The sequence below is a fragment of the Pelophylax lessonae genome, assembly GCF_965119305.1.
Source record: "Pelophylax lessonae genome assembly, chromosome: 10".
In the NCBI taxonomy this organism is placed as follows: domain Eukaryota; kingdom Metazoa; phylum Chordata; class Amphibia; order Anura; family Ranidae; genus Pelophylax; species Pelophylax lessonae.
This window is the reverse complement of record NC_138777.1, coordinates 145,145,790-145,173,739: the sequence shown is the minus strand read 5'-3', so window position 1 is coordinate 145,173,739 and position 27,950 is coordinate 145,145,790. Positions and strand designations below refer to the sequence as shown.

At 47.1% G+C, this 27,950-nt stretch overlaps 1 protein-coding gene across 2 annotated transcripts in view; it reads right to left on the bottom strand.

Annotated features, from left to right (window-relative positions):
• Positions 1 to 8,816: 8,816 nt before the first annotated feature.
• CCS (copper chaperone for superoxide dismutase) overlaps positions 8,817 to 27,950 on the bottom strand; it is a 353,047-nt gene continuing 333,913 nt past the window's right edge. For both annotated transcript variants that reach the window (XM_082270566.1, XM_082270567.1), the window contains one exon: positions 8,817 to 9,034. In XM_082270566.1, coding sequence (XP_082126692.1) covers positions 8,884 to 9,034 — 151 coding nt within the window. In that variant the 3' untranslated portion in view covers positions 8,817 to 8,883. The remainder of the gene's footprint in view (positions 9,035 to 27,950) is intronic.

Below are 27,950 nucleotides of genomic sequence, written 5' to 3'. Positions count from 1 at the left end.
GGGATAGTAGGAGACACCTGTCTCCAATTGAGCAGCTCCATTAGGCAAAGAGCAACTTCATGCCAATCAAGATTAATCAGGAAACAGGGGTGATTGTTTAAACAAAAGCTGGGATTGGTGCTTCTTTTCCTGGGAAAGCCTGAAGCTTCATTTGTCTCCATGTATCCACAAGAGACACAAACTACACTCATGTGTTAAAAAAGGCTGTCCTGCTTTAAATACTGATCTTCACACACAGGTTTGTGATGACTGTAAACCCTTTATACCTTGAATAGTTTGGACCCACTGTTAATGATTTTGTAACCTCTCTATTTATATATATATATATATATATATATATATATATATATATATATATATATATATAGTTCTTTAACCGCATACAATTTTAAGTGACTTTGTAATGATAAATCCACAAGGGTGCACTAGTCTGGGCTGTCCCCGCTGACGAAGCGACGCGACGAGCCTGACGTAGGACGCAACCCGTTCGGGAGGAGGAGCCCTATGCTACTGACATCACCCGTTGTGATCTTGTGGAGTCGACTGAAGATCAAATTCATTTGTACTTCATCCACTGCTTGTTTTTATGAAATTTCTTGTAAGTGCAATTTGATTTATTAAAGGTCTAGTTTGTATACAGTACACTTAGATGTTTTTTTATTCCTACCTACCCATATTTACTGGCTGGATGATGCACCATTCCGCCATAAAAACGGGAGGCACGATTGGTCCTTTCATACAGGGAATTGTCATTCACCAAGCAGTGAGCAGGATCTTCTTCCACTCTTTCCTCTTGACCCTTCTTCTTGATGGAATAAAGTGTGTTTGACCTGGTGGTAATACAGGGGTCTTACAGTGATGTGAGCGCATTTGATTGCCTATTGGTGAAGGGATTGTCACCTGAAGTGGATCTGGTTTTCTGGCACCCTTTCTCTCACTTATCATTGGACTGTTTATATATATATATATATATATATATATATATATATATTTTACACACACTTTTTTTTTACCAAGGGACTTTTGGGCCTCATTGTTATTCTGGATGATGTGTTTTAGACATAGCATTTATTGCGCTGCACTGCACTGTTTTCTGTATTTTTGTATCCTTTCTAAGTTTAGTGATGTTCCTAGTTTAGTGCTCAGTTTGCAATACTAATCTAATTAGGTCTATTGTTTGTGCTGATTGTTTTTTTGTTTTTATTTGCCGCCAGTTTGTCCCTAGTATTTGGGATCAATGAAGGGTGATGGAGGGCAGCTCCACCTTGTTCCACTTTGTGGTTGGATCCCCAGCACAATTTGCTATTTCTGCAACCATTATGCTTATTATTGACTTCTGATTTTGTATGTTTATCGGTTATGATTTTTAATGTATATACATCTTCTGAATGTGTGTTCATGTTTTATGAAAAAACAATGTGACTACAATGTCCAGTTGCCCTGAGGAAGACTGAACAAGTTGAAACGCGTCGGGCCCTTGGACACTAATCACTGGGATTGTACCCTGTTATATATGTACATTGTTAAGTATATGCTGTGGCATGATACATGGATTTATGTGTTTCAATCTATCCCTGTTCATTGTGGTTATTTTAACATGGTCTGTAAAATAAAATAAAATAAAAGATTTCTCTGCACAATTGTATATCTTGTTTTGGCATTGTTCAAAGTCCCGTACTCCTAGGGGAGTCAGTGTCTTAATTTCTAATGCTGTGCCTTTTTAACTGCTCCTTTTGAAAATTGATGGCGAAGGGAGATACGTGTTCCTGCTGTGTAATTTTAATTGCATGTTATGTGTCCTGACGTGTGTGTATGTGCCTCCCCAAGTGTGTTGCAGGCCCTGTCCCACTTTCTAGGCCCCTATTCTGCTATTCCGTCTTGGTTCTGGGCGATTTCAATAATGTTTTGGATAAGGGACTTGACAGGTTTTCCAACACTTGCGGCTCCTTGGTTGCTAGTGGTCCTACACCTTTTGCTCGCCTTATTGCCGAGATTGGACTGCGGGACGTGTGGAGGGATAGACACCCTACTTCCCGCTGTTCCTCCTGTTACTCAGCTACTTTTAAGGGATTTTCTCATATTGATTTATGCTTAGGTAATGATAATGCCTGCTCTGTGATTACTTCTGTGGTTTATGCTCCGCGGAATATCTCCGATCACCCTCCTCTTATAGTACGCCTGGGTGGATCACACTCCTCTCAGGCTCGACTATGGAAAGTTAATCCCTTCTGGCTTATGTTGCTCCCAAGTCCTGACCCTGTGCTACCAGCTTTACAAGACTATTTGTTATGTAATCACGGTACTGCAGCGCCCCTGGTGGTTTGGGATGCCCTGAAAGCGTTTCTTAGGGGGCTTCTTATTGAACAAATAAGGAATGGGAAAATGTAGTGCTTACCACGGCGGGGAGGGCGGAGGAGGACTACAGATCAGACCCAAATAGTGGTAATGAGCGCAGATGGCTGGAGGTCCAGGCCCTTTGAAAACAAGTCTCCATTACGGCCGCGGAAAATAAGAGTTTTTTTATCCAACAGCGATACTTTAATGAAGGGGAAAATACAGGCCATCTATTGGCGGCCATTGCCAGGGCACAACATAGTGTTACACATATAGAGGCTGTTCAGACCCCAAAGGTGAGACGGTTCATGACCCCTCTAAGGTTTCTCCGGTTTTTACAGAATTTTTGAAAGACTTGTACACCTCTAAGGTTTGCTCCTCGGTAGCTGGCTTGGAAGTGTTCTTGAATCAGTGACCAGTCCCGTGGCTTACCCAGACTGGGAGGAATGGGTTGGGTGCCTCCCTTACCATTGAGGAGCTGTTATTAGCAGCCTCTCAGATGGCTAATAATAAGTCACCGGGAGCGGAAGGTTTTCCTGCTAAGACTTACAAGACTTATGGCGATGCACTTTTGCCGACTTTGTTAAATACTTTTTAACTGAAGCTCGCCAGGTGGGTGAATTGCTGGAGTCAATGCGGGAGGCCAAGTGGAAGTTATTCCCAAACCTGCTACAGGCCCCCTACAACCTGACTCCTATAGGCCAATTTCGTTGTTAAATACGGATGTCAAGCTCCTGGCTAGAGTGCTGTCTAATAGACTGGGGCAAAGGTCATATCTAAGTTAATACATGTTGATCAATTGGGCTTTATTCCAGCTAGGTCCACCTCCCTGAATCTCAGGAGACTGTTCCTGAATCTTCAGCTTCAGATTGATAATCCAGGTAATAGAGCCATTTTTTCTCGCAAGGCTCATAAAGCTTTTGACAGCGTGGAGTGGAAATACCTCTCTGACTCCTTCCCTTTGTATAGAGGTACTAGACAGGGGTGTCCCTTGTCACCGTTACAATTTGCTCTGGCGATTGAACCACTCGCGATACTGACTAGGAACTCACTATCCATCATAGGTTTCAAGCGGGGACTGCGGGAGGACAAAATTTCCCTATATGCTGACGATGCCCTGCTATACCTGGGGGACACCGGTGGGTCGCTCACGGAGGCGAAGGCGCTTATTGAGCTGTTTGGCAGCTTTTCGGGCTTTGCAATAAATTGGCATAAGTCTGTACTTTTACCCCTTGACCTTCTGGGCGCGGCGTTGCAGGGTGCTCTCTCCCAGGTGCAGGTGGTCACTACCTTCAAATACCTGGGTGTTATGATTTCAGCTAATCCTATGGACTACGTCTCCTTGAATCTTAAACCTCTCTTATGTACATTCCACTCTAAATGTGATAGTTGGTGCAAACTCCCCCTTACAGTCACTGGCCGCGTTAACTTAATTAAGATGATCTGGGCGCCTCAATTACTTTACATCCTTCATAATTCTCCGGTTTGGATACCTAAGTACTGGTTTGATAGAATAGACTCCAAATTTCGTGCCCTTATACGAAAAAAGGGAACAGCACATTTGAAGCTTGAGATCTTGCAATATCCCAAGGATAGGGGTGGGATGGCTGTACCTCACTCACAGACTTATTTTTTCGCAGCTCGGCTGCAGCACTTAATGGGTTGGGATCTCCCAAAGTGTGAGGACTCTTCCCGGGGCCTACTGCTGCAACCTGATACAGGATACACCTAATTTTCCCATATGGAGATGGGTTTCCCCAGTATTCCCTACCCTACCTCTCAGCTTCTAACCAAGGTGTGGAGGATGGTCAAACAGAGACTAGGCCTTTCAGGTTACTTTGCTCTCACCCTACTGTGGAATAACCGCTTTTATGTAGAATTGGCCTAGCTTGGTAGTTTCCCTATGTGGGTACGGGCTGGGGTTAAATATATCTCCCAGCTGTGTGTCCATGCTGATATCAAGACCTTTGCTCAACTAACCGCGGACTTTCCGCTGCTCAGGAACTGTAGATACCAATATATAGGACTGACTCATGCATTTCGCAGTCAGAGGAGGCACACTCCCTTGCAGCTAGTTGAATCCATGTAACGTTCATGCGTTTTTGTTAATGGATGGATTTTCAGCTGCAGAATTATCACACTCAGTAGCCTTGTAGAGATACTGTTGAATAAACCTATCCAACTCTCAGGACTTCATCACGGTGTACAGCCTGTTATGCAATATACATATACTCAATCAGATGTTTTAGTGGAGGGATAGAACATATGAGAATGTATAGATGAGAGACAGGTTGTATGGTGATTACTAGGAGTAATTTTAGGAGAGTTGCAGGTGATGGTAAAGCAGATAGGTTCTGATGTCTAGTATAGTGCAGATGGTAAGTGGACACAGATGGAGTATACTTAGACAGAGTAACCTAGTGCAAGGATAGTTGAAGGTAGTCCCAAGAGCTAACAGTCTATGCAGATGGTATGGAATAGATAGATAGATAGTCCTGGTAATTGCAGTAGATGACAGTAGGAGATTGGTTAGTAAGGAATCCCCTGTGGGGTACTTATCACTTAGATAGGTTAGTAGTAACAATGTCCATAGATAGAGAGGTGATCCCGTAGCGAGATACGGATCAGCGGCGAGGTTCCGGCGTCAGTTCAGCAAAGGAAATATCAGCAGCTCCGACTTCACAGGAGAAGGTGCGGTGAACATGTGGTTTGAACGAGCGATGAGTGAGAGAAAGCCGGCGATTGAAATAGCCGCTCATAGCGGCGCTCGGCAATGATGTCATCCGGTCTTAAAGGTATATGCGTCTCTTGTTACACAAGATGGGACGCAATTAGCAAAGGAGAAATATGGAACAAGGGTACCAGAGGTACCAGAACATTACAATCCACCTTCTTGGAATCTATTTTTACAGATAGGGAAAAAATGGTAGTATTTCTAGGATATATACTGCATTGTTATCTTATTTGCAATACTCAGCCCTGCTTCCTTGCGGAGAAAAGTGGGAACGAGACATTGGTTCCATTGGCGGAGATCAGTGGGAACAGATACTGGAGGCAGGTCATTTAGTGTCGTGTCTGCCACTCACAAACTGTCCCATCTATTTGTGTTGCACCGCACTTATAGAACTCCAACTCAGCTATATGCATGGGATAGACGAGAGACGCCTATTTGTCCCAAATGTCAAGTACACCCAGGTGACTTCCTTCACATGCTCTGCAAATGCCCTAAACTTTTGAGATATTTGAGTTATGTTTTGTCTACTATTAAATCGAGTATATCAGGTTCAATTTCCATTGGAACCGCTGACATGTTTGTTGGGGAACCTGGATGAGGAGCTTTACCATCCACATACATATATAGCTATGATCAGATTATTGTACCTGGCCAAAAAACTCATAGCTAGACTGTGGATCTCTCCGAATTCCCCTACTGGCACACAGTGGATCCAGTCGGTGAACTCTATTCTTGTTTGAGAAAAGAATACTTACTTCCATAGGAAGTAACCCATGAATTTTGAAAATATATGGGGATGTTGGCTAACTGCCCCTGAAGTGGCACCTCCCCAACTTGTTCTTGATCGATTGCTCCGGTAGTGGAGTTGGTCTTGTAGCAGCTCGGAGAATGGCAAAAACTAGTTTAAATGGTTACTTGTTCTATGGTTATTAGTTACTCGTGCATTATACAAACCCAATTTCAAAAAAGTTGGGACAATGTACAAATTTTGAGTAAACACTAATTTACAAATCTCATAAACTTATATTTTATTCACAATATAATATAGATAACAACATCAAATGTTGCAGGTGAGACATTTTAAAATGTCATGCCAAATATTGGCTCATTTGGGATTTCATGAGAGCTACACATTCCAAAAAAGTTGGGACAGGTAGCAGTAAGAGGCCGGAAAAGTTAAATGTACATATAAGGAACAGCTGGAGGACCAATTTGCACCTCATTAGGTCGATTGGCAACATGATTGGGTATAAAAAGAGCCTTCCAGAGTGGCAGTGTCTCTCAGAAGTCAAGATGGGCAGAGGATCACCAATTCACCCAATGCTGCGGCGAGAAATAGTGGAGCAATACCAGAAAGGAGTTTCTCAGAGAAAAATTGCAAGAGTTTGAAGTTATCATCATCTACATTGCATAATATCATCCAAAGATTCAGAAAATCTGGAACAATCTCTGTGCGTAAGGGTCTAAGCCGGAAAACCATACTGGATGCCCGTGATCTTCGGGCCCTTAGATGGCACTGCATCACATACAGGAATGCTACTGTAATGGAAATCACAACATGGGCTCAGGAATACTTCCAGAAAACACTGTCGGTTAACACAACCCACCATGCCATTCACCATTGCCGGCTAAAACTCTATAGGCCAAAAAAGAAGCCATATCTAAACATGATCCAGAAGCACAGGTGTTTTCTCTGGGCCAAGGCTCATTTAAAAGGGATTGTGGCAAAGTGGAAAACTGTTCTGTGGTCAGACAAATCAAAATTTGAAGTTCTTTTTGGAAAACTGGGACGCCATGTAATCCGGACTAAAGAGGACAAGTACAACCCAAGTTGTTATCAGCGCTCAGTTCAGAAGCCTGCATCTCTGATGGTATGGGGTTGCATGAGTGTGTGTGGCATGGGCAGCTTACACATCTGGAAAGGCACCATCAATGCCGAAAGGTATATCCAAGTTCTAGAACAACATATGCTCCCATCCAGACGTCGCCGCTTTCAGGGAAGACCTTGCATTTTCCAACATGACAATGCCAGACCACATACTGCATCAATTAGGCTAGGTTTCCACTAATGCGGCTACGAAGTCGTGCTACTTCTAGCACGACTTTGTAGCAAAAGTAAACCGCGGCTTCAGTTAGACTTGTCCCTCATATATAGAGGGAAGTCGCGCTCAAAAGTAGTACACGATTTACTTTTGAGGTCGCGGCAACTGAAGCCGCGGCAGTGGAAACGTGCCCCATTGAAAACAATGGGTTTTATCTTGCTGTGCGACTTGACATGTGTCAAGTCGCACCGCAAGTCGCACTAGTGGAAACCGAGCCTTACAACATCATGATTGCGTAGAAGAAGGATCCGGGTACTGAAATGGCCAGCCTGCAGTCCAGATCTTTCACCCATAGAAAACATTTGCCGCATCATAAAGAGGAAGATGCGACAAAGAAGACCTAAGACAGTTGAGCAACTAGAAGCCTGTATTAGACAAGTACGGGACAACATTCCTAATCCTAAACTTGAGCAATGTCCCCAGACGTTTGCAGACTGTTATAAAAAGAAGAGGGTGTTTGCCACACAGTGGTAAACATGGCTTTGTCCCAAATTTTTTGAGATGTGTTGATGCCTTGAAATTTAAAATCAACTTATTTTTCCCTTAAAATGATAAATTTTCTCAGTTTAAACATTTGATATATGTCATCTATGTTGTATTCTGAATAAAATATTGAAATTTGAAACTTCCACATCATTGCATTCTGTTTTTATTCACAATTTGTACAGTGTCCCAACTTTTTTGGAATCGTGTTTGTACTTTTGATCCCATACGATGAATGGTAAAGTTAGGACTAGATATATGCAGACTGTTTTCTCCTTTTCTACGTTGGAATGTCGTGCACATTACATGTGTAGATGTATACTTTGTCTGATGACGTGTTGATTTCCAATGTATAACATACTGTCTGTGAGATGTATTGTTTGTTATTATCATTCTCAATAAAGCTTTTTCTTGATTTAAAAAAAAGTCCCGTTCTCTCCCCTTTTGGCCCCTGTGGCTTATTGTGTACAAATCATTTGGGACGGATATCCCCTTTCCTTTTGACCAAGAATCTTTAGCCACCAGTTAGATGGTTGCAAATTTCTATACTATATGTAGTTGATGCTATATAGGTTAATACAGCACACACAGCAGACACATCGGTTCATAAGATAAAAAGTTTGTTTGGAGCAGTTGGTCCTAACAGATTTTAAACTGAGCTGAAGTTCGGCTTTAAGCTGGCCATACACTAAGATTTTTCTCATTCAGCCCCACTAAGCAGCATAAATAGAGGAATCTCACCTGCTGACTCTTGCTTTTTGAACTTGCAGCTTTAAAAATACCTGAACAGTGGCTGCAGCTGAAAATGTTTTGCCCAGGCCCTCCAATTTTCACACTGAAGGATGTTGAGTGGGAGGATGTCAAAAGGGTCACCCATGGCTTGTATAAAGGCTAATTCATTAGGCACCATATAAAATTTGCTCCGTGTATGGCCAAACTTAAAGCTTAGTTACACTAACAACTTTGCAACAGAAATATATAGCAGCTACACATCTTTGATTACCTTCACTTGCCGTTTGTAGCAGATACTGGCACTTTGCACATGGACACAATTTAATCATAAAAACTATATGAATTGCAGTATTTTCCAGCATATTGCAGGCAACGGCACACAGATTCCTCAAAAGACAAAAGTGATGGAAAAAATTGCACATCATCAACCATCAGTTTGTAGATGTAAATTTATTGAGGATGATATAATGCAAGCTACCAATTTAGGGCAGATTTTTTTCACAGATGAGCATGAGTGTCTTGTTTTTTTCGTCCTGGTCCAGCAACTGGACGGTCTCTTTCTTCCCAGATAGTAACTCCATCACACGAACACATTTTCTTTGTATTCTCAAAAAGACCTGCAGAACGGGCAATAATTCCACAGGCCAAGCTATTAAAAAGTGAAACTTTAGTTAGCAGAAGTGAACACAATTTTTGCTTAAATCGTTTACAAAAAATAAATACAGGCTTAATTAGGGTTACGGATAGAGTTTAAAGGAAAAAATTTAATTTTTTCTAATTCTAATTTAACAATTTGACCATCAGGGAAATTTGTTCTCACCCAAAACTGCTCACTAGACAAAGGCCTCTATTAGGTAATTACCCACAATTGAGATTCCATGTACAAAAATTACAAGAAAATGTACAAAAAAGTTTACATTTCTTGAGATCCATTTTTACATGGCATACAATATTTAACCTGAACAGCTAAAGTCAAATGAAACACAGATTGTACCACCAAAATATTCAGCAGTGATTCTTCAAAATAGAAATTATTCTTGCGACATTGTACAGTCAACACATGACGCAAGTAGATAGAACTAAATAGATATTGGAAAAAAAATAGAATTTTTGTAAGAACTTACCGTAAAATTATTTTCTCTGAGTCCTCTGACAGTCGCCGCCTGATGGTATTAGCCTTCACTAATGGGTAATGGCACCCTCTGCAGGAGCAAGGCTAGGCAGATAATTATCAGGTTAATACAAAAAAATGTTTATACCTCGGCACGCTACTAGGAGCCCATCCCTCAGCCATTATCCTGAACCCAATCTGATATTACCTCAGTTTGTAGCAAGCAGTACAGGAAAGCAACAATCCCCAGATCCAAAACCAGAGGGGTGGGGGCGGTGACTGTCAGAGGAATCAGAGAAAATAATTTTACGTAAGTTCTTACAAAAATTCTATTTTCTCTTACGTCCTCTGAAAGTCGCCGCCCGATGGTATTAGCCTTCACTAATGGAACGTCCCAAAGCAGTGCAGGTATGAGGGGTGGGAAAACAACGCAACCAACTCAGAAGGTAACGCAAACAGCCGGGCCAGTAACAACCTGAGCCCACAGGAAAAATCTGAAAACAAGCCCAAAATAACAAAAAAACACCCCAAGAAGGAGGGACAGTAAAAATAATGTCCCCTGAAAACAATCGCCACACTCAAAACTATGCGGCCAAAGGAAGCATCCAAAGATGTCAAAACATCAAGTTTGTAAAACATTGTGAAAGTGTGCATGGATGACTAAGTCGCCCCCTTGCACACCTGAGCCACAGAAGCCCGATGGCGAAAAGCCCAAGAGGCCCTAATGGCTCGAGTAGAATGGGCCTTTACCGGAAAAGGAGGAATCCAACCTCAAATGATGGGAGAGCTGGAGCTGCTGATGTTTGAGGAAGACTTAGATTTTATTGGGATAACAGAGACTTGGTTTGACAGCTCTCATGATTGGATGGCGACCATTCAGGGGTATTCCCGTTATCGCAGGGATAGAGAAGGTAAAAAAGGGGAGGGGTATGTCTGTATATTAAGAACAGTGTACAGGTAAATATGAGGGATGATATTAATAATGGAGCTATGGACGAGGCAGAATCCCTATGGGTAGAACTTAAAAGGGAAGGCACTATAGGGAAGGTAATATTGGGCGTATGCTATAGGCCCGCCAACCAGAGGGTGGAGGGGGAGGGGGACCTCCTTTTACAGATAGGATTGCCAGCAAGGATGGGAAATGTCATTATAATGGGGGACTTTAATTATCCAGATATAGACTGGGCAGAAGGAACTACGCATTCAGCCAAGGCTCGGCAGTTCCAAAATGTTTTGCAGGACAATTTCGTGAGTCAGATGGTGAACGCACCGACAAGAAACAATGCGGTGCTTGACCTACTGATTACCAACAATACAGACCTGCTCATGGATATAGAGATACGGGGCAACTTAGGAAACCGTGACCATAGGTCAATTAGTTTCAGTATTAATCATAGTAATAGGAAACACAAGGGTAATATAAAGACACTAAATTTCAAAAGAGCCAATTTCCCAAAACTGCGCTATCTGCTAGAAAATATCAAATGGGATAGAACCCTGGGAACAAAAATGGGAGTGCTTCAAGAGTATACTAAACAAAGGAATTGGCCAGTGCATTCCAAAGGGAAATAAATTTAAAAGAGCAAAACTGAACCCTGGGTGGCTGAACTCCACCATAAAAATGCATATTAAAACTAAAGAAAAGGCCTTAAAAAAATACAAGACTGAGGGGTCATTGGCAGCATTCAAGCATTACAAAGAGTGTAATAAGAAATGTAAAGACGAAATCAAGGCGGCTAAAATAAAACACGATAGACTTATAGTGGAAGAGAGTAAAAAGAACCCAAAGAAATTCTTTAAGTATATAAACAGTAAGAAAGCGAGGCCAGAACACATTGGCCCCATAAAAGACGACCAAGGAAATATGGCCACAGAGGACAGAGAAAAGACGGAAGTGTTAAATAATTTCTTCTCTTCAGTCTTCACAAAAGAATCGGGGGCTACACTAACCCAGCTTGTAATGATAAATTAAATAATACATCTCAGGAAGTACCCCCATGGCTAACAGAAGATAGACTTAGAACTAAACTAGAGAAACTTAACATAAATAAATCACCGGGACCGGATGGCTTGCACCCGAGGGTTCTTAAAAGAGCTCAGCCAGGTGATTGCCAGGCCATTATTCTTGATCTTTAAGGATAGTCTACTGACAGGTATGGTGCCAGCTGATTGGAAAAAAGCCAACGTGATACCAATATTTAAAAAAGGGCCGAGATATATCCCGGGTAACTATAGGCCGGTTAGCCTAACATCAGTAGTCTGCAAGATTTTGGAGGGGATGTTAAGGGACCACATACAAGACTTAAGTAATGAAAATGGTATTAGTAGTAATCAGCATGGATTCATGAAAAATCGTTCTTGCCAAACCAATCTATTAACCTTCTACTATAAAGTGAGCTGCCACCTAGATAAAGGTAAGCCTGTGGATGTGGTGTATCTGGACTTTGCAAAGGCCTTTGAAACCGCTCCCCACAATCACTTACTGTACAAACTAAGGAAGGTAGGTATGGACCATAGGGTGAATACCTGGATAGAGAACTGGCTCCAGGGGAGAGTCCAGAGGGTGGTGATTAATGGGGAGTACTTGGATTGGGTGGGTGTCGAAAGTGGGGTCCCCCAAGGATCTGTCCTGGGACAAATCCTGTTTAATTTATTCACAAATAATCTAGAGGAGGGGATATCGAGTACAATCTCAGTATTTATGGATGATACTAAATTAAGCATGCCAATATCTTCTATGCAGGATGTGGAAACCTTACAAGCGGATCTGAACATAATAATGGGGTGGGCAACTACATGGCAGATGAGGTTTAATGTTGAAAAATGTAAAGTAATGCACTTGGGCATCAGAAACATGAAAGCAAGCTACTCACTTGGGGGGGGGGGAACCTCTGGGTGAGTCTAGGATGGAAAAGGACCTGGGGGTACTTGTAGACAACAGGCTTGGCAGTGGCATGCAATGCCAAGCCGCTGCAAGCAAAGCCAACAGAATACTGGCATGTATAAAAAAGGGGATTCACTCCAGAAATAAAGACATTATTCTTCCACTCTACAAGACTCTGGTCCGGCCACATCTGGAATATACTGTCCAGTTCTGGGCACCTGTCCTCAGGAAGGATGTGCTGGAACTGGAGAGAGTCCAGAGAAGGGCAAAAAAAATAATTAGGGGAATGGAGAACATCGGCTATGAGGAAAGACCACAAGCACTGAACTTATTCTCTCTGGAGAAGAGACGATTGAGGGGGGATATGATATCAATGTACAAATACTGTACTGGCGACCCTAGCATAAGGAACAAACTTTTCAGAGAAAGGGAATACAATAAGACACGTGGCCACTCACTAAAACTAGAGGAAAAACGGTTTAACCTTAAAATACGTAAGGTGTTCTTCATTGTCAGAGCAGTAAGGATGTGGAATTCTCTTCCACAAGCAGTCGTGTCAGCAGGGAGCATCGATAGTTTAAAAAAACTATTAGATGGGCACCTTAAAGGCCACAACATACAGGGGTATACAATGTACGGTTAAAAGCAAACACAAGCACATCATAGGTTAAACTGGATGGACTGATGTCTTTTTTCAACCTCACAAACTATGTAACTATGTAAATGGATTAGGCCCGAACAATCGTCTGACTGATCCAGTCAGAAATGGTCGCCGCGGAGGCGGCCGATCCCCCTCCAAAGTCCCTCAGGAGGAGCAAATAGAGAATTAGACTGTCGAACAGACTCCGTGGCGGACAGGTAGACCTTGACCGCCTGGACCACATCCAGGGAATGCAAGGCAAATTCCTTAGGACGCTCGGGCCGCGCACACAGCGAAGGCAACACAATATCTTCATTGAGGTGGAACGAAGAAACCACCTTGGGAAGAAAAAGACTGATTCGGTTGCAGAACCACCTCATCTCTACGAAGTACCAGATAAGGAGAGCGGCAAGACAAGTCCGCCAACTCAGACACTCTGTGAGCCGACGTGATAGCCACCAGAAAGGCAACTTTTTGGGACAACCCAGACAGAAGAATCCCTCCGATGTTCTCGAAGGGAGGTTGTTGTAACACAGACAAAACCAAATTCAGATCCCAGGGAGGCAAGGGAGCACTCCAGGGGGGGGGGGGTGGGAGTCAAATGCCGCACCCCTGGAATGAAGGTGCGTACTAAGGAATGCAATGCCAAAGGTCATTGAAAAAAAGATGGCCAAAGCCGACAACTGACCCTAGTCAGCGCCAGACGCTGACCCACGCCCTTCTGCAGGAAGGCCAAGACCTTCGCCACAGAGAAGGAGCGAAGATGAGAACCATGCGCTTCGTACCAAGCGATATACGCTTTTCAGGTACGGTGATGAAACTTCCTAGAAGTTGCTTTACGAGCCTTTAACAAGGCAGCGATGACCGCCTGTGGAAGACCTCTATCCCTCAAGACCCGGCTTTCAACAGCCATGCCGTTAAAGCCAGAGACTGTAAATCAGGATGGAAGATCGGTCCTTGAGACAGAAGTCGAGGCCAGTCTGGGGCCACGAGAATGACTAACATCCTTTCTGACGCAAACCTGCGAAGGAACCTGGAAAACAGTTGAATCGGAGGAAAGGCATACATCCGTCGAGAGTGATGCCAAAGCCACACCAACGCATCCGCGGCGTCCGCCAGAGGATCGCAAGTTCTGGCCAGGAATCTTTCCAACTTTCTGGTGAGACAGGACGCGAACAGATCCACGTCCGAGGTCCCCCACCGGGCGCACAGGAGGCGAAGTACCTCCGGATGCAGGGACCATTCCCCTTGTTCCAAGGTCTGGCGACTCAGATAGTCCGCCTGCCAGTTGTCCACACCCGGAATGTGAACAGCCGACATTGCCGTACATGCGATTCGGCCCAAGAGAGAATCTCGGCCACTTCCTTGGCCACCCGGGCTCTCCTGATGCCCCCTTGGTAATTGATAAAAGCCACAGCCGTGGCATTGTCCGTCTGTACCTGGACTGGACACCCCTGAAGTAGAGATGAGCACTGGAACAGACAAAGTTTGTTTGCTCGGAGCTCCAAGACGTTTACCGGCAGCGAAGTCTCCCCCGCCGACCACGTCCCCTGGGCACAAAGTGCGCCCAGAACTCTGCCCCAGCCCGACAGGCTGGCAACCGTGGTGAGAATCGACCGCAACAGAGGCTGGAAGGTCTGGCCCTGCGTCAAGGACGGCGACCGGAGCCACCACAAGAGAGCCGACCGTACCGGGCGACTCAATGACATCCTCCTCTCCAAGGACGTCCTGTTCCACCTGTCCAGGATCTCCGCTTGCAGAGTCCCGGAGTGAACAAACGGAACAGTTTTGAAGGCCGAAACCATCAGGCCCAGAACCTGCATGCAGGTCCGCAAGGAGGAGAGATCGTTGTCCCTAAGAGACCTGATCTCAACCAGCAGATTCCTGAGGTTTTCCTCTGGAAGGAAGATCCGAGCTTGAGCAGAGTCCAGGACCATCCATAGGTACTGAGTTGAGGGAGGCAGAGCCGACTTCTGAAAATTGATGGTCCACCTGAACTCCTGGAGTGTCTGAACCGTCACGACCAGAGCGCTAGCAAAGGTCACACATGAGATTGACCTTAACAAAAGGTCGTCCAGGCCACCGAGGATCGCAATGCCCCGTAAGCTAGAACCGGAGCCAATACCTTGGTGAAAGCCCTGGGAACCAAAGCGAGACCGAAAGGTAATGGCACGAACTGGGAGTGCTCCCCAGCCACCGTGAAGCGGAGATATCACTGATGACCCTCGAAAATAGGGATGTGTAGATACGCATCCTTCAAGTCGATGGAGGCCAGGAAGTCCCTGGACCCGAAGCCCCCACCAGGCCTGCAGGGGATTTGCTGTCCCGGGAGTCCATTTTTGCCATAAAAATTAAAAGGGACGCTGGCCCTTTAAATTGGCGGTTCCCGCGGACCCCCCCCCCCCCCCCCCCCGCAATCTGCACCAACTGAAAGTGCCCCCTCAGAAAACACACCAGAAACAAGTAAAAAACTTTTGGTTGAAAATTGACAGAAGGATTAACAAAAATCCCCCAGCCTGTCAGCACATTTTTACACAGGAGATGTGTGAAGGAGGAAGTGACCTCATACTGCAAGAGGCCCAGCCCTCGAGCCCAGACAAAAGGTGCCTATTGAAACTCAATTTAAAATGTCACAGGGAAAATGGCCGCTTGCCCTTACTAGGCATTTGCCCATATCCAAGATGGCGCCCAATCGGGAGCATGTGCAAAATCCTAAAATGGCTGCTGTCCTCATACAGAGCCTAGAAATCTGCCCACCAAAAACCTGGCGGCCGCTCTAAACAGCGGCAAAAAAAGTTTAAAATCACATTCTGGCTATCATCGGGGACCCCAAGGAGACCCCCCCCCCCGAGTTATGGAGCACCCCCCCCAAAGTACTACAAGTACTCCATACAGCACCCCCAGCGGGAGCAGGGAGGGAGGGAGAAAACCAACAACCCGGCCAGAAGGGGGATCCTACAGAGACCACCAGCCCTGCTATCCCCTAAGAGTGGGCCCACAAACCCCCAAAAGTCCCGAGGGACAAGGGGGTATCAGTACTCACCAGTCCAGGATGCGGGCACCGCTCAGATACGGGAGACCTCCCACCTTCAGTGGGGGTGCCGTCAGCCAAGGAAAGATGTTGGCAACACGCGGGTGATCCAGGTTGAAACACCCTCAGTGAAGACGCAGCTCCACAGGCTCTTCCCCATTCGGAGGGGCACTGTCGTTGCGAGGCCTGGGCATACCAGTAACCTGCGATGCTCGTTGGCCGGCTGGGACTCCATAAGGATCTATATTACCCAGTCCGAGGCCCAGCTCTGCAGTCACTTGTAGTCCTCCAGGAAAGGAATCCCTGACTAACTAGTGATAGTGAGAGAAAATAAAATCTATTGTGCAAAGAAGAACACATGAATTCAGAAAAAAACAAAGAAAACTGAGACATAAGGTCCCAGTTAGAGAAACCTAACCAGCTCCTGAGCTAGGCAGCATAAAACTGAGGTAATATCAGATTGGGTTCAGGATAATGGCTGAGGGATGGCCCCCTAGTGGCGTGCCGAGGTATAAAAGTTTTTTGTATTAACCTGATAATCAATTATTTGCCTAGCCTTGCTCCTGCAGAGGGTGCCATTACCCATTAGTGAAGGCTAATACCATCGGGCGGCGACTGTCAGAGGACGCAAGAGAAAATAGAATTTTTGTAAAATCTTACCAAAAAATTATTTTCTCTGAGTCCTCTAACAGTCGCCGCCCATTCATACAGTCTTCACGATTGGGTATCGGCGTTCTCCGCATGAGCAAGTTAGGCAGTAATTTTGTTAATACAACAAACATTAACATATAGACACACCCACAGGGGGCCGTCCCTCTGGCCTATATCCTCCAGCCAGTACCTCTCTAATCCAGTTATGTAGCAAGCAGTCCATGAAAAACCGTCAACCCCAAAGAGAGGGGCGGGGACGGCGATTGTCAGAGGACTCAGAGGAAAGAATTTTACGGTAAAATTTTACAAAAATTCTATTTTCTCCTACGTCTGACAGTCGCCGCCCATTCATACAGTCTTCACGATTGCGACGTCCCAAAGCAGTGTAGATGTGAGGGGCGGGAAGACGCAACCTTAAAATAGGCAACGCAGCACCCAGGTCAGAGAAAAAACTGATCTGAACCAGTGGGGTAAGTAAAGCTCAACAGGAGCTAACCCAGGAAAAAAATGAAATAAACCCCATGACTAAGAGACATTAAAAAAATAGCATGTCTCTTTAAACCACTGCCGCACTCAAAACCTTGCAGCCAAAAGAAGCATCCGAGGATGCCAACACATCAAGTTTGTAAAACGTAGAAAAGGTGTGTACAGACGAACAGGCCACCACTTCGCACACCTGAGCCACCGATGCCTGGTGGCGAAAAGCACAAGACGCACTAACCGCTCTAGTAGAGTGCGCCTTAAACAGGGAAGGGAGGAACCCAACCCTTAATCGAATAGGCCTGCACAATCGTCTGTCTGATCCATTTGGAAATAGTTGCCGCAGACGCCCCTGTACCCTTCCGAGGTCCTTCAGGAAGGACAAACAGACAATCTGACTTCCGGAAAGAGTCCGTGGCAGAAAGGTAAACCTTGATCGCCCGGACCATGTCCAAGGAATGCAAGGCAAATTCCTTTGGATGCTTAGGCTTCGCACAAGGCGAAGGCAACACAATATCCTCATTGAGGTGGAGGCTGAAACCACCTTAGAAGACTGATTTGGTCGCAGGACCACTTTATCCCTATGAACAACCAGATAGGGGGAGCGGCAAGACAGAGCCGCCAACTCCGACACTCTGCAAAGAGATGTGATCGCCACTAGAAAGGCAACTTTCTGTGACAACACCGGCAGAGGGATCTCTCTGATGTTCTCAAAGGGAGGTCGTTGTAAAACGGACAGAACCAGATTCAGGTCCCAGGGAGGTAAGGGAGCCTTCCTCGGGGGAGCCAGATGACGCAACCCCTTGAATAAAGGTGCGAATCAAGGAATTAGACGCCAAAGGGCGCTGAAAAACAATGGCCAAGGCCGACAATTGGCCTTTATTTCGTGGTCAGCGCCAAGCGCTGATCCTACTTAGTCTGTAGGAAGGCCAAAACCCTCACCACTGAAAAGGAGCGGGGGTGAAGACCTTGTGACTCACACCAGGCAAAATATGCCCTCCAGGTGCGATTATAAATCTTCCCAGAGGAAGCTTTAGCAAGGTAGGAATGGCAGCCAACGGGGTACCCCTCTCTCTCAAGATTTGGCTTTCAACAGCCAAGCCGTCAAAGACAGGGACTGTAAAGCAGGATGGAAGATCAGTCCCTGAGACAGAAGATCGTTTCTTAGTGGAAGCCGCCAGGGAGGCTCGAATACCATCTGCACACGGCCAGTCTGGAGCTACCAGAATCACCAGCATCCATTCCGAGGCTAACCTGCGGAGGAACCTGGACAACATTTGAATCGGAGGAAATGCATATATCAGCCGATACCGATGCCACGGCACCACTAACGCGTCCGAGGCGTCCGCCAGAGGATCGCGAGATCGAGCCACGAACCTTTCCACTTTTTTGTTGAGACGGGATGCGAACAGATCCACGTCCGGAGACCCCCACCGGACACACAGAGGGTGAAACACCTCCAGGTGTAAGGACCATTCCCCCTGGTCCAGGGTCTGGCGACTCAGATAGTCCGCCTGCCAGCTTTCCACACCTGGAATGTGGACGGCCGAAATCGCCGGAACATGCGATTCGGCCCAAGACAGAATCTCGGCCACTTCCCTGGCTGCCCGGGCACTCCTGGTCCCCCCTGATGATTGATGTATGCCACCGCTGTGGCGTTGTCCGTCTGAACTCCTACAGGGCAGCCCTGAATCCGAGCCGACCAACGGAACAAACAGAGCTTGGTTGCCCGGAGCTCCAGGACATTTATCGGTAGGGAGAACTCCTCCCCCGACCACAAATCGTGCCTAGACAGGCTGGCATCCGTGGAGAGCCCCGTCCACAATAACAGCCGGAAGGACTTTCCTTGTGTCAGAATCGGTGACTGGAGCCACCACAAAAGATCCGATCTCACCTGGTGGCTTAGAGAAATCCTTCTGTCCAAGACTGAGGATGCCTGTCCCACCTGGTAAGGATCTCTGCCCCGTAGCAGAGCCAACACAGGAGCCAAAACCTTGGTGAACACCCTTGGAGCCGAAGCGAGACCGAAGGGCAACACCACAAACTGGTAATGCTCCTCTGCGATTACGAAGCGGAGATACAGCTGATGACCCTCGTAAATAGTAATGTGCAGATATGCATCTTTTAGGTCGATGGAGGCCATGAATTCCCCTGGACTCAGAGATGCCACCACCGATCGGATGGATTCCATCTGGAACTTCTGTACCAACACGAAGTGGTTCAGTAACTTTAGGTCCAAAATCGGACGCACCTTGCCCTCTTTTCTGGGCACTGTGAACGGATTTAAGTAAAACCCCCGAAACCTGTCCCGTGGAGGGACCGGCACGATGACCCCTTGGGCGAGAAGATCTTGAACCACTCATTGTAGACCCAGGAAATGATAGGGAGTCAGATGAAGATTTGATGGAAAGAATCTGTCTGCGGGGCGAGATCGGAACTCGATCTTGTACCCTGAAGGAATGAGCTCGCAAACCCACCTGTACTGAATTTTGGACAGCCAGGGCTCAGGAAAACAACGCAGATGTCCCCCCACCCCTGATACGGGTGAGGGCGTCTCTTCAGGAGGGGGTGGACTGTGTTGCCTGCCCAGCTTGACCTGTTTTGGACTTACCTGCCCAAAATTTCTTGTGACCACCGGGGGCCTTGAAGGACTTACCCTTTTCCTGTCCCCCGAAGGGACGAAAGGACCCCCAGTTAGTCTTAAAGGAGGTACCCCGCTTAGCGTAGGGAGATTTACCTTTAAAGACTTGAGGCAAGAGAGTACTCTTACCCTCAGTATGCCCCTTGATCAGCTCATCCAGAGAGTCACCAAAAAGACGATCCCCCACATAAGAGATGTCAGACTGTCTTCTTAGAAGCATGGTCGGCCGACCAGCATTTCAGCCAAATAATGCGGCGGATTGCAATCCCGACCGCTGATAGACGTGCGACCAAAGGAGCCTCGTCCAAAGCCGCATCACACAGGTACATCAAAGCTTGTGCCATTTGATCCAACATGTCCAGCGCAGCAGCAGAAACTGGCTCTGCTACCAGAGTGCGCCTAAGCACCTTGGCCCATTCTGTGATAGCCTGAGAGACCATCACTGAGGCGAACACCGGTTTCAGCAGGGAACCCGCCACCATATATATGTGGCGGGAAAGCGTTTCCACCCATCTATCTGCCGGGTCCTTAAACACCGGGGAGTCTTCCACGGGCATCAAGGTGGATTTATTCAGTCTGGAAACAGTGTGGTCCACTTTAGGAACCACAGTCCAGCGAGTATCTGCAAAGGGATAACATTACTTAGGTACTACCAACATCTGCTTAATACGACGCCATTGGTCAATTACTGTTTCCTGAAACTCCTCGGGACAAGGAAAAACCTGACCCGACTTCAGGGCCTTGCGGGTCCCGAAGCAAACCCGCTTACCTGCCATGGAGGGCTCATCATCAAGATTTAAAGTCTCCTTAACTGAGCTAATAAGTGCGTCTACCGCAGCGCGGTCACGTGCTATCCCAGAGGAAGAATCCTCCTCCTCCACATCCGCCTAAGACGGGGACCCCTCAAGGGGGACGTCGCCCGTGGCAACAAATTCAGGCTCTGAGTCAGAAGACTGAGAGGGCATAGGCCGTTTCTTTGTAACTCGGTCAGACATCAGCAGATCAACATTTGACACTAAAGTAGCAAGTGCAGCAGATAAAGAGGCTAAGGAAGTGGGATCAGAGGTACCTGAACCACCAACTAGGTCTGTGGGGAATTTGCTATCCTGGGACTCCATATTAGCAAAGTGCAAAAAAATCACACTGGCCCTTTAAAACGGCGGTTCCCGCAGACCCCTGCACTTCAAATGGAGACCCTTCCCTTAACTATAGCTAAACTGACAAAAGAGTGCTAGCAGAAATATAGCCAGAGAAAACCAGTAAAATCCCCCCACAGTGTCCCTATACTTGCCACGCTGCTTTTGAGAAGGCTGATTATAAAGAGGAAGTGACCTCACGCCCCTAGAGGCAAAAGCCAGCCCTGAGCCACAAAAAAAAAAAAAATGGTGCCTGATAAGAGTCAAATGGTGGAAAAACACTTAGAAAATGGCTGCTGCCCAGACAGGACATCCGCCCACACTAAAGATGGCGCCCAATAGGCGCTGGCACTGATGATGGAAAATGGCCGAGGCCAAACAGCCAGCCCTTACCAAACATGGTGGCCGGGCGAAACAGCGCCAAAAGCTGCAGAAAACGCCCGCACTGGCCCCCACCAGGATCTGCACAGAGCACCCCCGGGGAGAAGGGAGCCCTCACCCCCCCGTATGGTGGTCTGCATCGCAGGAGTGCCCCCGCAGGGACAGGGAAAGTAAGGCACAGGGGGCCATCCAACGGCCATGAGGGGGATATTACAGCAAACTTTACATGTACCGTCATCCAATACCCCCTCAAAAACAGGGACAGAGGGGTAGTAGTACTCACCATACCGCGAACGTGGGCACCGCTCAGACACAGGAGAACTCCCACCTGGGTGGGGGTGCCGTCAGCCAGGAGGGGTGCTAGCAACCCCGGGCGTTCCGACGTTGAGACATCCCTGCGAAGATAGAAAAACTTTGCAGGCTCGTCCCCCTTCTAGGGGCACTGTCGTTGCGAGGCCTGGGCATACCAAAAGCCTGCGACGCGATGGCAGACTGGGACTCCATAAGGTTCTATATTAACCAGTAGGAGGCCCAGTTCTGCTGACGCTTGTAGTCCTCTAAATTCTGACTAGCGTAGGTGAGAAAAAATAAAAAGCTATTCTTAAAGGAAAAAACACTTTTCAGAAATAAAACAAGAAAAAAACTGAGACACTAGGTCCAAGCAGGGTTAAAACCTAGCCTACTCCTGATGCTAGGCAGCAAAAAACTGGATTAGAGTGGTACTGGCTGGAGGATATAAGCCAGAGGGACTGGTGGGAGTGTCTATGTTAATGTTTGTTGTATTAACAAAATTATTGCCTAGCTTGCTCCTGCAGAGAAGGCCAATACCCAATTGTGAAGACTGTATGAATGGGCGGCGACTGTCAGAGGACGTAAGAGAAATTTAGTCTAGAAAAATAAATGTTTGTAAAATCTTACCGTAAAATTCCTTTCTCTGACAGTCGCCGCCCACTCATACAGTCTTCACCAATGGGTATTGACCTCTTATCCATAGGAGCAAGCTAGGCATGAGACTTGTTAGAAACAAAGCAATTTACATAGACACACCTTTAGGGGCCTGTCCCTCTGGTCCAATACCCCCCTGCTATCAGCATTCCCAACTCAGTTTGGTAGCAAGCAGTTAAAGTCCAAAAGAATCCCACAAGAGGGGCAGGGGTGGCGACTGTCAGAGGACTCAGAGAAAGGAAGTTTACGGTAAGATTTTACAAAAATTCAGTTTTCTCTTACGTCCTCTGACAGTCGCCGCCCACTCATACAGTCTTCACCAATGGGATGTCCCAAAGCAGTGTAGACATGAGGGGTGGGAAGCGCAACCGTCACAAAGGCAACGCAGCACCCAGGTCAGAGAAAGGAACCTTATCTGAGCAGAAAGGTAAAAACTCTGGGTAACAGAAAAGCTCAACTGGAGCAAACAACCCAGGAAAGCAAATAAACAAGGGGGGAAAACAACCCCAACAGACCGGGACCGGCCAACGCTATGGCCTCCTTAAGGCACTGCCGCACAAAGGAGGCATCTGCTGATGCCAAAACATCAAGTTTGTAGAATTTGGAAAAGGTGTGCAGGGACGACCAAGTCACTGCCTTGCACACCTGGGCCACCGAAGCCTGCTGTCGGAAAGCCCATGATGCACTCACCGCTCTGGTAGAGTGCGCCTTGACAGGGAAGGGCGGAACCCGTTCCCTAATAGAATAGGCCTGTACAATTGTCTTCCTGATCCATTTCTAAATGGTTGCCGCAGACGCAGCCATACCCTTCCGAGGGCCCTCGGGAAGGACAAAAAGGGCAGATGTGATCGCCACCAGGAAGGCAACCTTCTGAGACAGCACAGGCAGAGGAATCTCCCGGGTGCTCTCAAAGGAAGGACGCTGCAAAACGGACAGGACCAAATTCAAGTCCCAAGGAGGTAAAGGCGCTCTCCTAGGAGAAGCAAAATGACGCACCCCTTGAATAAAGGTGCGTATCAAAGAGTTTGACACCAAGGGGTGCTGGAAAAGGATTGCCAGTGCAGACAACTGACCCTTAAATCGTGGTCAGCGCAAGACTCTGGTCCACACCTGTTTTCAGGAAGGCCAACACCCTCACCACCGAAAAGGAACGAGGATGGACGCCTCTGGATCCACACCAGGCAAAATAAGCCTTCCAGGTACGCTAATAGATCTTACCGGACGAGGCCTTCCTAGCCTTAAGCAGGGTTGGAATGACCGCCGACGAGAGCCCCTGATCTCTTAGGACCTGGCTTTCCACAGCCACGCCATTAAGCCAGCAACCGTAAAGCAGGATGGAAGATCGGCCCCTGAGACAGCAGTTCATCCCGTAACGGGAGCCGCAATGGGGGCTCGACGACCAGTTGTATGATGTCCGCGTACCAAGACCGGCGCAGCCAGTCCGGGGCCACCAGAATCATCAACTTCGGTTCCGAGACCAACCTGCGAAGGAACCTGGACAACAACTGAATCGGGGGGAAGGCATAAATAAATCAGGCGATACTGATTCCAAAGCACCACCAGCGTGTCCGAGGCGTCTGCCAGAGGATCGCGCGTTCTTGCCACGAACCTTCCCACCTTGTTGTTTAGCCGGGATATGAACCGATCCACATCCAGGGATCCCCATCGTGCACACAGCATCTGATAAACCTCTGGGTGTAGGGACCATTCCCGCTGGTCCAGGGTCTGGCGGCTCAGATAATCGGCCTGCCAATTCTCCCCACCTGGAATGTGAACTGCCGTAATCGCCGGGACGACGTGTCTCGGCCCAAGACAGAATTTTGGTCACTTCCTGGGCCGCCCGGGCACTCCTGGTGCCCCCTTGATTGATGTAAGCCACCACAGTGGCGTTGTCCCAATTGCACCCGCACAGGGCGGCCCCGAAGATGATCCGACCAACTGAGCAAGCACAGTCTGATGGCTCGCAGTTCCAAGATGTTTATCGGCAGGGAGGATTCTAGCCTGCGCAGACAGAGTGCCCAGAATGCCACCCCAGCCTGACAGGCTGGTGTCTGTGGTGATCACCGTCCACAACAATGGCCGGAAGGACTTCCCCTCCGTCATAGCCAGAGACAGAAGCCACCACAGAAGAGCCTTTTCTGGCTTGGCTACTCAAAGATATCCTCTTTTCCAAGGATTGAGGAAGCCTGTCCCACATGGCTAGGATCTCAGCTTGGAGAGATCGTGTGTGGAACTGTGCAAACGGTATGGCCTCGAAGGCTGACACCATCAATCCCAGGGACCGCATGCAGGTCCTGAGCGACGAGGATTCGCTGTCCCTGAGGGACCTGACCTCGTTCTGCAGAGTCCGGAACTTGTCCTCCGGCAGAAAGACTTTTGCTTGGGCGGAATCCAAGACCATCCCCAAGTAAGGGAGTCGAACAGAAGGGGACAAAGTCTACTTCTGAACGTTGAAGGTCCACCCAAACTCATGGAGCGTCTGAACCGTAGTCGACAGATCGCGTAACAGACTCGGGCTGGCACTCGATCTTAACAGGAGATCGTCCAGATATCCCAAGATCGCAACTCCCTGCGCCCGTAACAGGGACACAGAACAGGAGCCAGCACTTTGGTAAACACCCTTGGAGCCGAAGCGAGACCGAAAGGTAACACCACAATTGATAGTGTTCCTCCGCGATTGCGAATCGGAGGTACCTCTGATGACCCTCGAATATGGGGATGTGTAAACACGCATCCTTGAGGTCGAGGGAAGCCAGGAAATCTCCCGGGCTCAGGGAGGCTACCACCGAACGGAGGGATTCCATGCAGAATTTTTGAACCCGCACAAAGCGATTCAGAGTTTTCAAGTCCAGAATCGGACATTCCTTTCTGGGCACAGTGAACAGATTTAAGTAAAACCCCGAAATCTGTCCCGATGCGGCACCAGGACGATAACCCCCTGTGCGAGAAGATCCTGAACCGCCCGATGAAGATCTTGTAAACGATCTGGGGTCAAATGAAGATTTGAGGGAAAGAACCTGTGCGCTGGCCGCGAAAGGAATTCGATCTTGTAACCTGATCGATGATTTCCTGAACCCACCTGTCCTGGATCCGGAGCAGCCAAGGTTCGAGAAAACCGCACAGACGTCCCCCCATCCCTGGAACGGGTGAGGGTGTCCCTTCAGGTCGCGGCGGACTGGGCCGCCGCGCCAGCGTGGGTGGCTTTTGACTTGCCCGCCCAAGGATTCCTCTGGCCACCATGGCCTTTGAAGGATTTGCCCTTGTCCTGTGCCTTGAAGGCACGAAAGGACCCCTGATTTGGTTTAAAGGAAGGGCCCGCTTACCGCGGAAAAACTTACCCTTGGGATTCTGGGGCAGCAGAGTGGTCTTGCCCCCAGTGACCCCTTTAACCAATTCGTCCAGGGAGTCCCCAAAAAGGCGAGTCCCCGGATAAGGGATGTCAGACACCGTCTTCCTGGAAGTCTGGTCAGCCGACCAGCTCTTCAGCCATACCAAACGACGGGTTATCACCGCGACAGCAGATAGGCGTTCGGCTAAAGGGGCCTCATCCAAGTCCGCGTCACACAGGTACAGAACAGCCTGAATAATCTGGTCCACCATCTCCAAAGTAGTAGGAGGGGCAGAATCCGCCACAAGGGTGCGTCTGAGCACCTTAGTCCAATCTACCACAGCCTGAGAGACCATCACTGAGGCGAAAATAGGTTTCATCAAGGAACCCGCCACCATATAGGAGTGGCGAGCAAGAGATTCCATCCGCCTATCCGTAGGGTCCCTGAACACCGAAGAATCCTCCGTGGGCACAAGAGTGGCCTTGTTCAACCTGGACACCGTGTGATCCACCTTAGGGGCCACGGACCAGCGCGAATCCGTGGGAGACGCAAAGGGATAACGGAGTTGAAACCGTTTTGGTACCACAAAATTGCGCTTCAAATTGCACCATTGTTCTCTGCGACGGGAAACCTCCCACCCCAGGTGGCGGGGGTGCCGTCAGCCAATCAGGACTCTAGCAACGCACGGAACCGCGGTTGAGGAGTCCTAGCGAGGTGGCCACCTCGCAGGCTTTTGTCGTTGAGGACAGGGACAGGTCATTTGCGAGGCCAGGGCGTATGCATTGCCTGCTAAACGCTCAATGGCGGGCTGCGATTCCATAACGTTCTCTGTCCTGGGACACCAGGACAACCAGTCCGACTCCCAGCTCCGCAAATGCTGTAGTCTTCCGAAGATCCGACTATATAAGCGCAGGAACAAATAAAAAGCTAGTAGGGAAAAGAAAACACTTAGCATAAAATAAAAGTAATAAAACAGAAGAAAGGCTGAGACTGTAGCCCCAGCACAGGGATAGCCTATCTTACTTCTAACTAGGCAGAAGACAAACTGAGTTGGGAATGCTGATAGCAGGGGGGTATTGGACCAGAGGGACAGCCCCCTAAAGGTGTGTCTATGCAAATTGCTTTGTTTCTAACAAGTCTTATGCCTAGCTTGCTCCTACGGATAAGAGGTCAATACCCATTGGTGAAGACTGTATGAGTGGGCGGCGACTGTCAGAGGACGTAAGAGAAAGGTTAAATTCCTCTTGCAAATTGTGATGCATGTTTAGAATGTTATGATACAAGGAATGTAGCATAATGGCATCTTGAGTCTGACCATACTCAAACCCCCTGCAATTCAAGTAGTTCACATTGGTATAAATTGTTCTATGTTGGAGTATATAGATTGAAGCCTATATATTGTAAAAAGGTTTTATGGAATATTGTAACGGAACCACGACCCCACAATGTGCTTGTGTGCTAGGGTCAAAATACCTCTTCCTTCAGTCTTGAACATAGATATAAGATATTCTAGCAGCCCCTAATACAAAACTAGCCGAGAATAGCTTGTATAAGATCTGGAACATTTATTAAACAAGCCAACACCGAATATATACCCCACCAGGTCAGGTGCCTGATTACATTATCCTATGCAGATGAAATTGTGTACAGAAATATAATTATCATATCAACCAACACCAACAGTATTCTACTTTTCCACTAGCAACTAATAGAGGACAGTGATTTTAATTAACTTGAGTTAATTAACTAGAAGACTTGCCGTCATTGAGATCATGAAGTACAATACACATTATAAGTGTAAACACATCACACCTTAATACACAGAAAATGCTTTGATTATTTAGGAGTCACATACTTCATGGAAACAGGCTATAAAACTCACAGTGTAAAGTGGGATTAAATCTTTATATATTGTTGATAAATATTACTATCCTATTTGAAGTAATCCAAACCATATTATCAGTGTCAATTAAGTAGTTGTCCATCATTTTCTTGGTCACCCTGTGCCCCTAATAGACACAGGGTGACTTACACATAAGAGGGGCTGGGGGAGATGGAAAATTTCACTTCCTAGTGCACGAAGAAACTTGAACACTGCCACTAGAAGATTGAGCACCTTAATGCACAGACTTTCTTGTTTGTTGCTAAAATTTAAAAATAAAATAGCCGTTTAGGTGCACTTTTTATTTTTGCACCTAGCCCCTCCCCCATCTTTTTTCTGGATGGTTTGGTATATTGTTATCAAATATACACCAATCACTTGTTCACTTATCAGTGTTCACACTTAGTGAAACACTGCACTTCTATTTTCACCTTTTCCTTTACGCTTCAATGTA